The sequence below is a fragment of the Artibeus jamaicensis genome, unplaced genomic scaffold, assembly GCF_021234435.1.
Source record: "Artibeus jamaicensis isolate MK-2021 breed Jamaican fruit bat unplaced genomic scaffold, CSHL_Jam_final contig_471, whole genome shotgun sequence".
Classification (NCBI taxonomy): domain Eukaryota; kingdom Metazoa; phylum Chordata; class Mammalia; order Chiroptera; family Phyllostomidae; genus Artibeus; species Artibeus jamaicensis.
The window spans coordinates 1711302-1722180 of NW_026521850.1; the positions used below are offsets into that span (position 1 = coordinate 1711302).

At 64.7% G+C, this 10879-nt stretch overlaps 1 protein-coding gene across 1 annotated transcript; it reads left to right on the top strand.

Moving 5' to 3' along the window:
* Nucleotides 1–3738: 3738 nt before the first annotated feature.
* On the top strand, nt 3739–10203 carry LOC119036042 (ficolin-2-like). The gene is made up of 9 exons (XM_037127636.2): nt 3739–4194; nt 5512–5625; nt 6395–6448; nt 6922–6975; nt 7619–7651; nt 8031–8158; nt 8485–8614; nt 9311–9445; nt 9956–10203. The coding sequence occupies exons 1-9, from the start codon at nt 4101–4103 to the stop codon at nt 10201–10203; spliced, it is 990 nt and encodes a 329-aa protein (XP_036983531.2). The 5' UTR covers nt 3739–4100.
* The last annotated feature ends 676 nt before the right edge of the window (nt 10204–10879 follow it).

The following is a 10879-nucleotide window of genomic DNA, read 5'->3' on the forward strand; positions in this document are numbered from 1 at the left end:
CTCCTGACCTCCAGGTCCAGGACAGGCTGGTGGCTGAGCGGTGGCCGCACTGGGCACTGGCGGTGGACATTGTCCTGCTGGGGGAGCCACATCATCTCACCTTCTGGGGGGTCAGGAGGGCGGGGTGGTGTAGGACCCTCAGGGTCGGACTCCTGCAGGGGGCCTGCTCCTCCCTTCATTTGTGCAATAACCATTTATTGACGGCCTGCTCAGTGTCGGGCACTGCACCCCCCAAAAAAAACAGGGTGACAGGCACCTCCGATGGGCACAACGTGGAAGTGCTGGTGTGCAAACATGGACATGAGGACTCGAGTCAGGGCTCCTGGCTTCACCGTACGCCTGTCCCCCCAACAGGCCCCCCAGCCCACAGTGTGAGAGGGGACATTGACCCTGCAGCCTAAGTCCTCCCGATGGATGCGTCAGGAAACAGGGCCTGAGGCCTGGACGGCCCAGTTGTGTGGCCACTCCCACGGCTCCTCGGCCCGGAGGAGCTGACCGGGCTTGGAGCCCCTTCCGTCCGCCCGCCACAGCTGGGAAGGGCTTGCGGCCCACGGCACGGGGACGGCCCACCAGCCAGTCCAGGCACGGGGGCCCGTGTTCATGGCCCCCTGAGCAGATACTTCAACAAAAGCCACACGCACAAAACATTCTGTTTTTTCTTGTCTTTCCTTTATTTGTTGACACATGGATATCATGCAGACTCAGGAGGAGTCGAGTAATTTTCCAGCACGTGTGGGGAGCAGCCGTGTTTGATGGTGCCGGGGTGTCGCTGCCCTCTGGGGCACCCTCAGACCTGCTGGGAACCAGACACCGCTAGGCCAAGGGGCCTTGGTGGTCGGGGGCATCACAGTCCCTTTCACTGGGGGTCACGTCAGCCCCACGGTGGCCTTCCAAGGGCTGAGTGTAACTTTAGGGCTCTGTGAGTGTACTGAACTCCTTAACCAGGGGCACGGGCTCCTGGCCGCTGGGTGGACGCCAGTTGAGGAAACCAGGTGGAGGTCCTGATTCGCCCACGGGCCTTGTACTTGCCGCCCGAGCCTTAAAAGACTCATTAAGGGGGCAGACTGAGTGAAAACACCTACCAGTGTCTGTTATTTGTTACTGCGTGGCAAGTCACTCCAAAACAGGCTCGGAACGACACACACCTGGCACCTCACGTTGCCGAGGGCGGGGCGCCAGGACTCACATCACCTGGGCCCTCGTGCGGGGCGGCTCCCCCAACTGCCAGCACGGGCCGCGCGCAGCGCACCTGGGACCGGAGTGCACGAGGAAGCGTGGCCGAGTGGCCGGCGGGCCGGGAGCCGAGAATGGGAAACACCTGGGACCCCGGGGACAGCTTCCGACAGCGCCCTCTGCCGGGGCCCGGGCTCCACAGCACCGCCACCCCTCCCCGGTCACCAGCAGGCCACCTTCCCCGGGGTCACTGGGGTCACTGGGGCTGAGTTCAGGGCTGGCCAGAGGGAAGTGGGGAGGGCAGGGCAGTGACTGCCAGCCCAAGCCGCCCCTGCAGGTCTCCAGGCCCTGGGCAGCTGGACCTCGGGACAGGGGCCGGGAGCCCCCACCCGGGACCCCCGGGCGTTCACACATCAAGTCACAGAGTGGGTTTCAGGTTCCGGCCTGAGGGACCTGGGGCTTTCTCAGTGGGCCACACCGAGCTGAGTTTGCAGAGGGCTTGCTGTCCGCCTTCCCCCCAGGAGTCAGTCCGCGGGCTCAGGGACCTGTCTGCGCCACCCCCCACGGGTCACCGGCACTGACCTGTGCTGGGCACCCAGCAGGTGCTCAGCAAACACCCTCCCCTGTTGCTGGTGAGGCCGGTACATCAGGAAGCCCGGTCTCTGTCCCTCGGCCCCAGGGCTGCTTTCAGAGTGCCTGCCAGGAAGGAACCCCGAAATTCGGGAGCAGGGGCACCCCTATGTGCAAGGCAGCTGAGCACAGGCCTTTCCTTTGTGATCGCTGTCCCCAAGTCAGCCCTTCACCTGCTCCAAGAGCGGCCTTTCGGCCCCAGGGGACCCTCCTGAGATGACCCACCCTTTATAGAGATGTCGTGAACTGGGCCCCAAGCTCCAGCTTCTAATCCCGTCTCCACAGTTGGGGGGTGGGGAGTGACTAGCAGGCGGGTGAGGGGCAACTCGGCAGAGGGAGGGAGGGGACAGAAGGCGGCCCGAGCGCCCCATGGAGCTGGACTCCGACCTTGCTGCCCGAGTCCAGACTGTGAGGCCCCAGCAGCCTCTCTCCTTCTTGGTCCCCCGTGTCCCCATCTGTAAACTGGTTTCTCCCCCAGGGTGTCCTGCCCCGAGTCTTGCTCTGTCCCGGGCTCAGAGAGGACCACTCTGCATGTCACCGTCTTTCTACAGGAATTCAAATGCAGCCCGCTCGGTTTATTAAAACATTAACTTCAAAAGTCCAGCGGTCCCTTCCCTAAGCTTTTAAGTCTGACCTGTAAACCTTACTCCACACGTAACAGGCGGACTTTAACAACCTGCTTCCAGAGGCCTGTGAAAATAATCCTTGTTCCATTCACTGACATAGTGCGTTTAACAGCTACAAGCATTTTCACTGCATTTACAACAGGAACAGATTGAGACCGGTGTCCTGGTGTCCCAGGTGGGTCCCTTTCTCAGACCATCCTGCATGTAAGCAAATTTCTAGAAACTGAAGAACATGAGCCTGGGAGGAACTCACGTAAGGGTCCCCCAAACAATCGATGCAGGGAGACCCGCACATAAGTCACTCCCCTGTTCCGTGACTCACGCTCACATTTTCCCGTGTGACCCGGAGACCGCTCCCAGAGGCCGTCTGAAGCATCGCCAGCCCTCGAAATACCAAACCCAACCCCTGCCCGCCACTGGGGGGGCCAGTCCCTGGGAGACAGGGGCTGAAAGGAGGAAAGGGGCTCTATTCCCCGGCCAGCAGCCTGAGAGATGGGGGGCTCTCGCCCCCTAAGATTGTCTTAACCGCTGGAGCGAGGGCGGGCAGTTGGGAGGAGGAAGGAAAAAACAGAGCGAAGGGCCAGGGAGGAGGGCGTCGGCCCCGTCCGTTCACAGCACCCGGCGGGGGCGAGCCAACACCTCAAAGCCGGTGTCTGAAGGTCGGAGTCGGCCTCTTCAGAAGTCACTGCCCGCGACGCTTGAGCAAACAGGTGGCCGTTGGCAGTTCTAACAGGTGGCCAGTCAGCAGGACCCTGGGGGCCCTGGGCCCCCTGACCGAGTCCAGTGGGCACATGAGCCGGGCGTGTTAATGAGCTTCTTTGTTTTCTCTGCTAGTCTCAGACGACTGGGTCTCTGTTAAGCACTCGGCGGGGACAGGAAGCTACTTGTCCTCTCTCCGATGTCCAGCTGTCCCCTTCCCAGGCCCCCTGGGGACCCTGACGTGGAACCACTGGGACCTTGATCCTCATGGGGTCGGACTTGGGGTCAGAATTCCAATGTCACACCCAGACAAGAACTGGGGATGGGGCCCCACACCTGCCACCTCTGTCTCTAACTGGACTGGCCACCAAGTTAGAGCTTCTAGAATTAGCCATGGTCTCTGGGGTGTGGAGGGGGGCACCAGCAGCCAGGTCCCTGCTGGGAGCAATCCAATGGCACCTCCCCCGCCCCCCCCCCACTCCAGGATGAAGCTGCCTCTGCCTAGGTCCCAGCCCGGCCCCCCGGGACGTCCCGGGGCCGCCCCCTTTGCCTGCCTCTGGCCTGGCTGCAGTCCGAAGTCACCCCGCCCCTCCCTTCTGACCTCCCAGACCCCAGGGGATGTTTCCAACCCTCTGCGGACTTGAAGCCACCGTAAGAAGATGGTGTCCCCCAGTCCCGCCAACCCTGCCGTCCCGAGATGTCCGTGCAGAACCTTCTCAAAAGACACCGGCGGGCGGGGGGCCCTGTCCCTCCTCACTGGGAAGGCGGTGATGTTTCTGTCAAGGGGAAGCCCCAAGGAAGCTCGTTACATGGGGAGTGGCCGCTCAGGGTCCTCTGAGGCCACGCCAACTCTAGTGGACACCTCGGGCGGGGGAGGACGTGCCCTGCCCCCAAGGGTGACAGACGGAGCCGGGGGCAGGGCTCCACAGCACCCATAAAGGCGGGAGCTGCCCGAGGCAGGCAGGACCCGAGATGCAGGTGAGCCCAGCAGCTGTGGCCTGGGGACCCGTCCTCCTGGTCATGGCCTTCCTGTGCCCTGCGGCCTCGACGACGGACACCTGTCCAGGTGAGTGAGACTGCAGGTGAGTAGGACCCGACAGGGGTCGGTCTGAGAGCCGACAGCCTCTGCTCACCGAGAGGCACCGAGTGCCCTCTCGGATATTCTTCTCCAGACTGTGAGTTTAAGCACCGTCTGCGGGGGCCCTGCCTCAGGGCCCTGGGGGGGGCGGTGGCACCCCATCCCAGCGCACAGGCGAGTGAGGGGGTGGGGAGGGCGACCCCTGCCCCAGGGCCGGCTTTGCATTGCCACCAGCCCTGGGAGACGGCCCAAGAACACACATACGCAGCCCTGTGGGACTCCCAGGCGGAGGCCTTCGGGGACAGGCAGACCCCACGGTGTCCCAGAGGTGGCAGGGTGAGGGGCTCGTCATCCCCACGGGCTCCCGACCCCCTTCCCACACCCAGCAGTGCCCTGAGCCCGGTGCTGCCTCCGGGGGTCCCAGGCGTCCCGCAGCGACATGCCTGCATGAGGTTGGACTGGGAGAAAGAATTCCCGCCGCGTGAGCGGAGAAAGGCCCAGAAAGAGCCGGGGAGGCACTTGTGGGGCCCCTCCCTGGGTAAGAGCACAGGGGGTTCCCTGCCATCTACCATGTGTCTCATTTTCCAACTTCCACAATGACCAGCCGTCTGCTTTGATGAGCAAAACGTAAGCACATGAAAATGTGGAGTCTGCGCTGATTGGCGAGGCCCAGGGGGAGGACAGGCCACCATGCGGGGTGGGGCCCTGCGTCTCCCCGAGGTCCCAGGTTGTCTCCTCTGAGGCGGACTCAGTTTGGGGACCCACACACTTAAACTCTAAGGGGCAGGCAGACCTCTGGCTCCGGTTTTGCCAGGCTGGCCTTGCATCCTTGGAACACAGGGTCCTATGTGGACCCCTTCCAGCTCAGGCAGGCCGAGGCCACAGGCCCAGAAATGGGGTGACCCAATCCCCCAACTTCCTTACAATATTTGCTAGTTACTGAAAGGACCCGCCGCCGATGAAGCTCCGTGTAAAGGTCGGGAGTGACGCCAGAGCCCGGGAAGTTTCCACGCCCGGCCCACTCCTCCCGAAGCCCGGTTTCTGTCCTCACACTGCAGCCCGGGCCAGAAGCCCAGGGGCCGTGGTGACTTGAGCAACAACAGGAGGGGAGCTGGGTTGCCCTCGAGCAGGGACGACTCCAAGGCCCGGCCCCACCCCGCACCCCCACCCTGCCTGCCTGCACCCCAGGGTGGGAGGGGCGAGGGCACACGGGCCCTCTGCAGAAGTGGGTGGCAGCAGACGCTGCCAGTGGCAGGTGCCCTTGGGCGGGGCGCACACCCTGACGGCAGGTGTGCTTCTCTGCAGAGGTGACGCTGCTGGGACTGGAAGGCTCCAACAAACTCAGCATCCTCCGGGGCTGCCCGGGGCTGCCCGGGGCCGCGGGGCCCAAGGGAGAGGCAGGCGCCGCTGGAGTGAGAGGTGTGTGCTCCGGGTGGGGGAGGGGCAGGGCACTGAGCTCCCACCCTCGCCTGGTTAGACCTCCAGCTGGCCTGTGTCCTTGCGGGTCCCAGGTGGGGCTGTGGGGCTGGGCCTGCCCAGCGCCAGTGTCCACCCAGGCCTGGAAGTGAGGGCCAGGCTCTCAAGGATTTTCTGGGCTCACATCGGGGCCTAGTTTCCTGGGACATCGGACCCCGTGCCGGTTCACCAGGCCTGGGGTGTATAAGCGAAAAGCAGCTGCGGGGGGACATCGCCTGGGAGGCAGGACGCACATTCCAAGGGCGTCCAGGCTCAGGGGCCTCCGTGCAGGAGACCCGGGAGGCCAGTGGCCCCGACCTCTCTCTGGAGACGGAGTAGAGCCCGGGGTCTGGGACACAGTGCAGAGTGGGCGACCACGGCGTGGCGGACTCACCATGTCCTGTGGGGACCTGGTGACAGGGTCTCCCAGGACGTGGTCCCTGTCCCAGGTCCATGACTAGGTAGTGGAGCTCCGTGCAGGGAGATGGACCTGGCCGGGTACCCAGAGTCGAAGGCTGGGACCCAGGCCGTGCCCCGAGGAGCTGGCCGACCACTCTGCACCACGCGGTTGCTGTGGGGTCACCACCTGCCACAGTCACCAGTGGGCTGTCCCGGGCAGTGATGCTGAGGACCACTGGGGCTGGGAGGGATGGGGCTGGACCACACCCTGGGAAGATCCCCTGAAAAGTGTTGGGGTGCATTTTCCTCAGTGCCGTGTGTTTGGAATTTGCAGGAGAACGGGGTTCCCCTGGAGCACCTGGAAATGTGGGGCCAGAGGGGCCCAAAGGTAACCACATGACAGAGAGCAAAGACCCCTTGGGCGGGGCCCCGGGTCTGTCTGCAGGGAAATGAGACAGACAGACAAAGTGTCAGAGAGAGAGAGAGACAGGGAGAGTGAGCGGAGGGAGGGAGGGACAGAGGGACACACAGGGAGCCTGCTGCATTTTCTACTTCCAAGGCACCTGGGCCTGGGGTGGGGGAGGGGCGCAAACTGAGTCCTGGGCCCAGGGAATGGGTGCTGAGCCGGCTCCCCTCACCCAGGCAGGACCTGGGCCTCAGGGTGCTCCCCCCTGCAGGGGTCCCCACACATTCCCACCTTCATGAGCCCACAACAGGGCGATGCGTGGGAGCAGCAGGCTCCTGGCCCTTCCCACCCACCCCCTGGGAAAGCAGAGCTGTTGGGTGGTTCCCAGAGCAGATGGTCCGTGTCCCCCGACACGGCGTCCTGGCATCAGGGTCCCGTTGTCCTGTCTTCTCCAGGAGACCGTGGGGAGACCGGTGCGCGTGGAGAGAAGGGTGATCGTGGACAGAAAGGTGGGCCCCTCTCGCCGTCCTGGGGGTTCCCGGCAGGCTTTGTGCTGGGAGGTCTCCACAGAGGACTCAGTGAAGCCCACCATGGTCCCCCGGGGAGGGTCTGGTGTCCCTGCCCCTCCAGGCAGCAGGTGCAGGTGTGGGTGCAGTCAGTGAGGGCTCTGAGCCCAGTGGGGACCCGCGTGGTAGGCACGCTGCTTTGCTGCGTGAACGTGAACAATGACTTGTTTTCTGAATGACCCTCATTCATAAACATATTTACAAAGAATCCAAAAAGGTGACAGATCTGTCCACAAGTAAAAAGTGCAAGTTTGGGGCGCAGACCCGCAGGCCTGCCCCTGGCACTGCGCCCACCACAGACTGCTGGAGACAGGGCTGAGCTCCGGTGGGCGGGGACGGCCCGGATGAGACGGCCGCACCGAGGTCCGGTCCCTGCCCTGAGGGGCAGGGCTGCCCTTCAGCCCCAGGCTACCTGGGACTCAGGGGCACTGAGCTCATGGGGGTACAGCTTGGCACCCCGGAGACAGAGTCTGGGGCCCACTCATTAGGACAGGAGCTGTGTGTCCGTGGAGCCAGGAGGGCAGAAGAAGATGGGGATCCTGATTTCTAGACGTGTGACATGCGTGTCCTCTCTCACAACCCACAGGAGACTCAGCACAGTCCCAGTCCTGTGCCACAGGTGACTGACCGTGCCGTCATCCGGTGCCTGAGCTGGACCTGCTCCTGGCTGGGGGCAGCCGACCAGACAGCCAGCCTCGCAGGCTGGTGGGGCAGGACCTTGAGGGCCCACACCCATGTCCACTCCTCGGCTGCTCGAGGGGCAGGCAGCTCGTGCTTAGAGAACCTCATGGAGCCCAGGGAGTGTCCCTGGGGGCGGAGACACTGTTCCCAGGAAGGCCCGGACCCTGGGGACCAAGATGGGGCGCGGGGCTACGTCAGTGCCCTCAGAGCCCTCCCTGCCCCTTCAGACCCGCGCTGCCCCTGCTTCTCCCTCCTGCTCCCCACCCCAACCCTGCCCAGGGCCCGGCCCCAGCACCCACCTCCCGGTCCCCTCCCAGGACCTCGGAACTGCAAGGAGCTGCTCACCAGGGGGCACCTGCTGAGCGGCTGGCACACCATCTACCTGCCCGACTGCCGGCCCCTGGTGGTGCTGTGTGACATGGACACAGACGGCGGGGGCTGGACCGTGAGTGTCGGGGGGGGTCGGGTGGCTGCGCAGGCCGGGGTGGGGGACCGCTGTGGCCTTCGTCCCACTGTCCAGCTCCCTGATGTCTCGGCGGCCACCCCCTGTTCACCAAGGACAGAGAGAACCAGACAGTGGGGTGAGGTCCAGGGGTGGCTCCAGCTGTGTAGCTTTGGGCGTGTCCCCCCCCAGCCTCCACTTCCTCCCGTGTCACCGGTGGGCACCGTCCGAGTGCCCCTGGGTCTGTGCTGAGGCCCAGGTGGCTGAGCGGTGGTGCCAGGCGGTGCCGACTGACTGTGGGGCTGCCCCCCAACCTCTCGCCCCCACAGGTGTTCCAGCGAAGGAGCGAGGGCTCCGTGGACTTTTACCGGGACTGGGCCGCGTACAAGCAGGGCTTCGGCAGCCAGCTGGGGGAGTTCTGGCTGGGCAACGACAATATTCACGCCCTGACTGCCCAGGGTAGGCCCAGGGCCGGCCCTACGCGGGTCTGGAGCCCCGAGACCCACCCAACCCTGACCTTAGCCCTAGGCCACCTGGGCTGAGACAGCCGCCCCTCCAACACAGATGCTGTCGGGGACCCACGGGGACCCGCATTCCCTTTGATGCTGAGCGTCCGCGTCAGAGCGGGTGGGTTGTCAGGGTTCGGCCCGACGCCAGCCCTGACCTTGCCCCCCACCACATCGTGTCCCCTGAAGTCGGGGCTCAGGCACAGGGAGGCTGCCCCCATCCTGTCCTGCCAGCCCCTGTGGGGACCCGCCTGGTCAGTCTGGAGCCGGGACAGCCTCTTTGTCCCCTGGCTTACCTGCCAGGGTCAGCCTGTCGCCGGGCCCGCCCTTTTCTCCCTCCCTGCTGTCCCACGACCCTGTCCCAAGTCCAGGCTCCCAGGCGAAGGACCCAGCAGTTTCCCGTCCTGGGCTGTGAGTGACGTCACTGCCCGTGCTGGGTCACCTTCTCCCAGGAGCACAAGTGGCGGTTTGGGGCTGGGAGAAGGGCCTGTGGGAAGGGCGCTCCCATATCCCTTACTAGCCCAGGACTTTCTCTGTGACCCCGAGGACCCTCCCCCTGGACACCGAGTCCCCAAATTCCCTAAAAATGTAGCCAAGTCCCAGAGGCAGAGGGTCCCTGCCGCTGGCACCTGATGGCCTCTGTTCACAGGAACCAGCGAGCTCCGCATCGACCTCGTGGACTTCCAGGGCGGCTACCAGTTTGCCAAGTACCAGTCGTTCAAGCTGGGGAGCGAGGCCGAAAAGTACAAGCTGGTGCTGGGCGCCTTCGTCGGGGGCAGCGCCGGTGAGCGCCCGGCGGGCGGTGTGGGGGCGCCAGGGCGAGCCCGCTCACTGTCCAGACTCTGCGTGTTCCGGGCGACGTGGGGTGGTGGCTTCTCCTCGCCCCAGTCCCTTCATCCATGCGTTGTCACAACACGGCCCCCGTGCGTGTCCCCACGAGGGTGACACGGGTGAGAAGCCCAGTGCATGGTGGTGCCGTGCCTGACCACCATCGGAACGACCATGGGAGCGGACGATGCGTCAGCCCGTTCTGTGGCGCCTCTGCAGTCCCGGTCGTCCCCGACAGAGTGGCCTCCCCTCTAAGTGGCAGGGTGTCTGCCAGCCGGCGGGCGCAGACCGGGTGAGGGGGTGTGGAGGCCGCCATGCTGGCAGAGCAGGGGTTTCCTGGGGCCATGTCAGCGGCCCCCTTGGACTGTGCGGCGGGGCCCAGCGCCCAGCTGGGCAGCTCTGGCCTGGGCCCGGACCCAGGACCCTCCGGCTCGGAGTGTGAACGTCCGCTCTTCCTTCTGAGCAGGGGACTCCCTGACGACCCACAACAACCAAGCCTTCTCCACCAGAGACCAGGACAACGACCAAGGCTCTACGAACTGCGCCGAGCAGTACCAAGGAGCCTGGTGGTACAATAACTGCCACTTGTCCAACCTGAACGGCCGCTACCTCGGGGGCTCCCACAACAGCTTCGCGAACGGTGTCAACTGGCAATCAGGAAAAGGGTACAATTACAGCTACAAGGTGTCGGAGATGAAGGTGCGGCCCACCTAGGGCTGCGGGCCGCCCCGCGCCTCTTCCCCCGTCCCACACCCACAAAGGCAGGGGACGCGCGTCCCTGGCCGTCATTGCCATGGAAACGAAGAGCTTTATCCTGTCCCCGGGCCCTCCTCGGGGACCCTCAGCTTCGTGCCCTTGACCGGCGGCCAGCCCTTTCTCTCCCGCCTGCCCGGATCGGAGTGGCTGATACCCCCCTCCTCGCCCACAGCACGAGTCCTCAATAAAGGCAGCGGCTCCCTGCGCAGGTCCCTGCGTGCCTACCCATGCTCCTCTGTGGCGTGGCCTAGGGCAGGGCGGTCTAAGTGGGCAGTGTCTGGTGGTCTAAGGCATCACGAAGCAGGGCCCGTGGTACTTACGTGCCAAGGAAGTTCGAGGACACACAGCCACCGTTGTCCCCTGTGGCCTGCCCTCCCCGGCAGCCTTCCAGCTGCAGGCAGAGCAGAGCCTCGGAGACAGGGATGAGCAGACCGCGGGCGGCAGTCCCTACCAGCCAGGCGTCCAGTCCCGGTTCCAGCCTCCTGGGCACTCCGGCTCTTCCCACGGACCTGCGCGCCCAGGCCCTGGCTTCCCAGGGTGGGTGGGGGAGGACCTGGTTCGAAGGAAACCGTGTGCCTGCAACACCCCTCCCCAAATCCAAACTCACACGCAGCGAGGAGGGGGCAGGTCTGGC

Coding starts and splice junctions, on each gene's coding strand:
- LOC119036042 (XM_037127636.2), top strand. CDS start 4,101: ATGCAGGTGAGCCCAGCAGCTGTGGCCTGGGGACCCGTCCTCCTGGTC. Junction 6,976..7,618: donor GGGTGATCGTGGACAGAAAG/GTGGGCCCCTCT, acceptor CACAACCCACAG/GAGACTCAGCACAGTCCCAG. Junction 8,615..9,310: donor TCACGCCCTGACTGCCCAGG/GTAGGCCCAGGG, acceptor CTCTGTTCACAG/GAACCAGCGAGCTCCGCATC.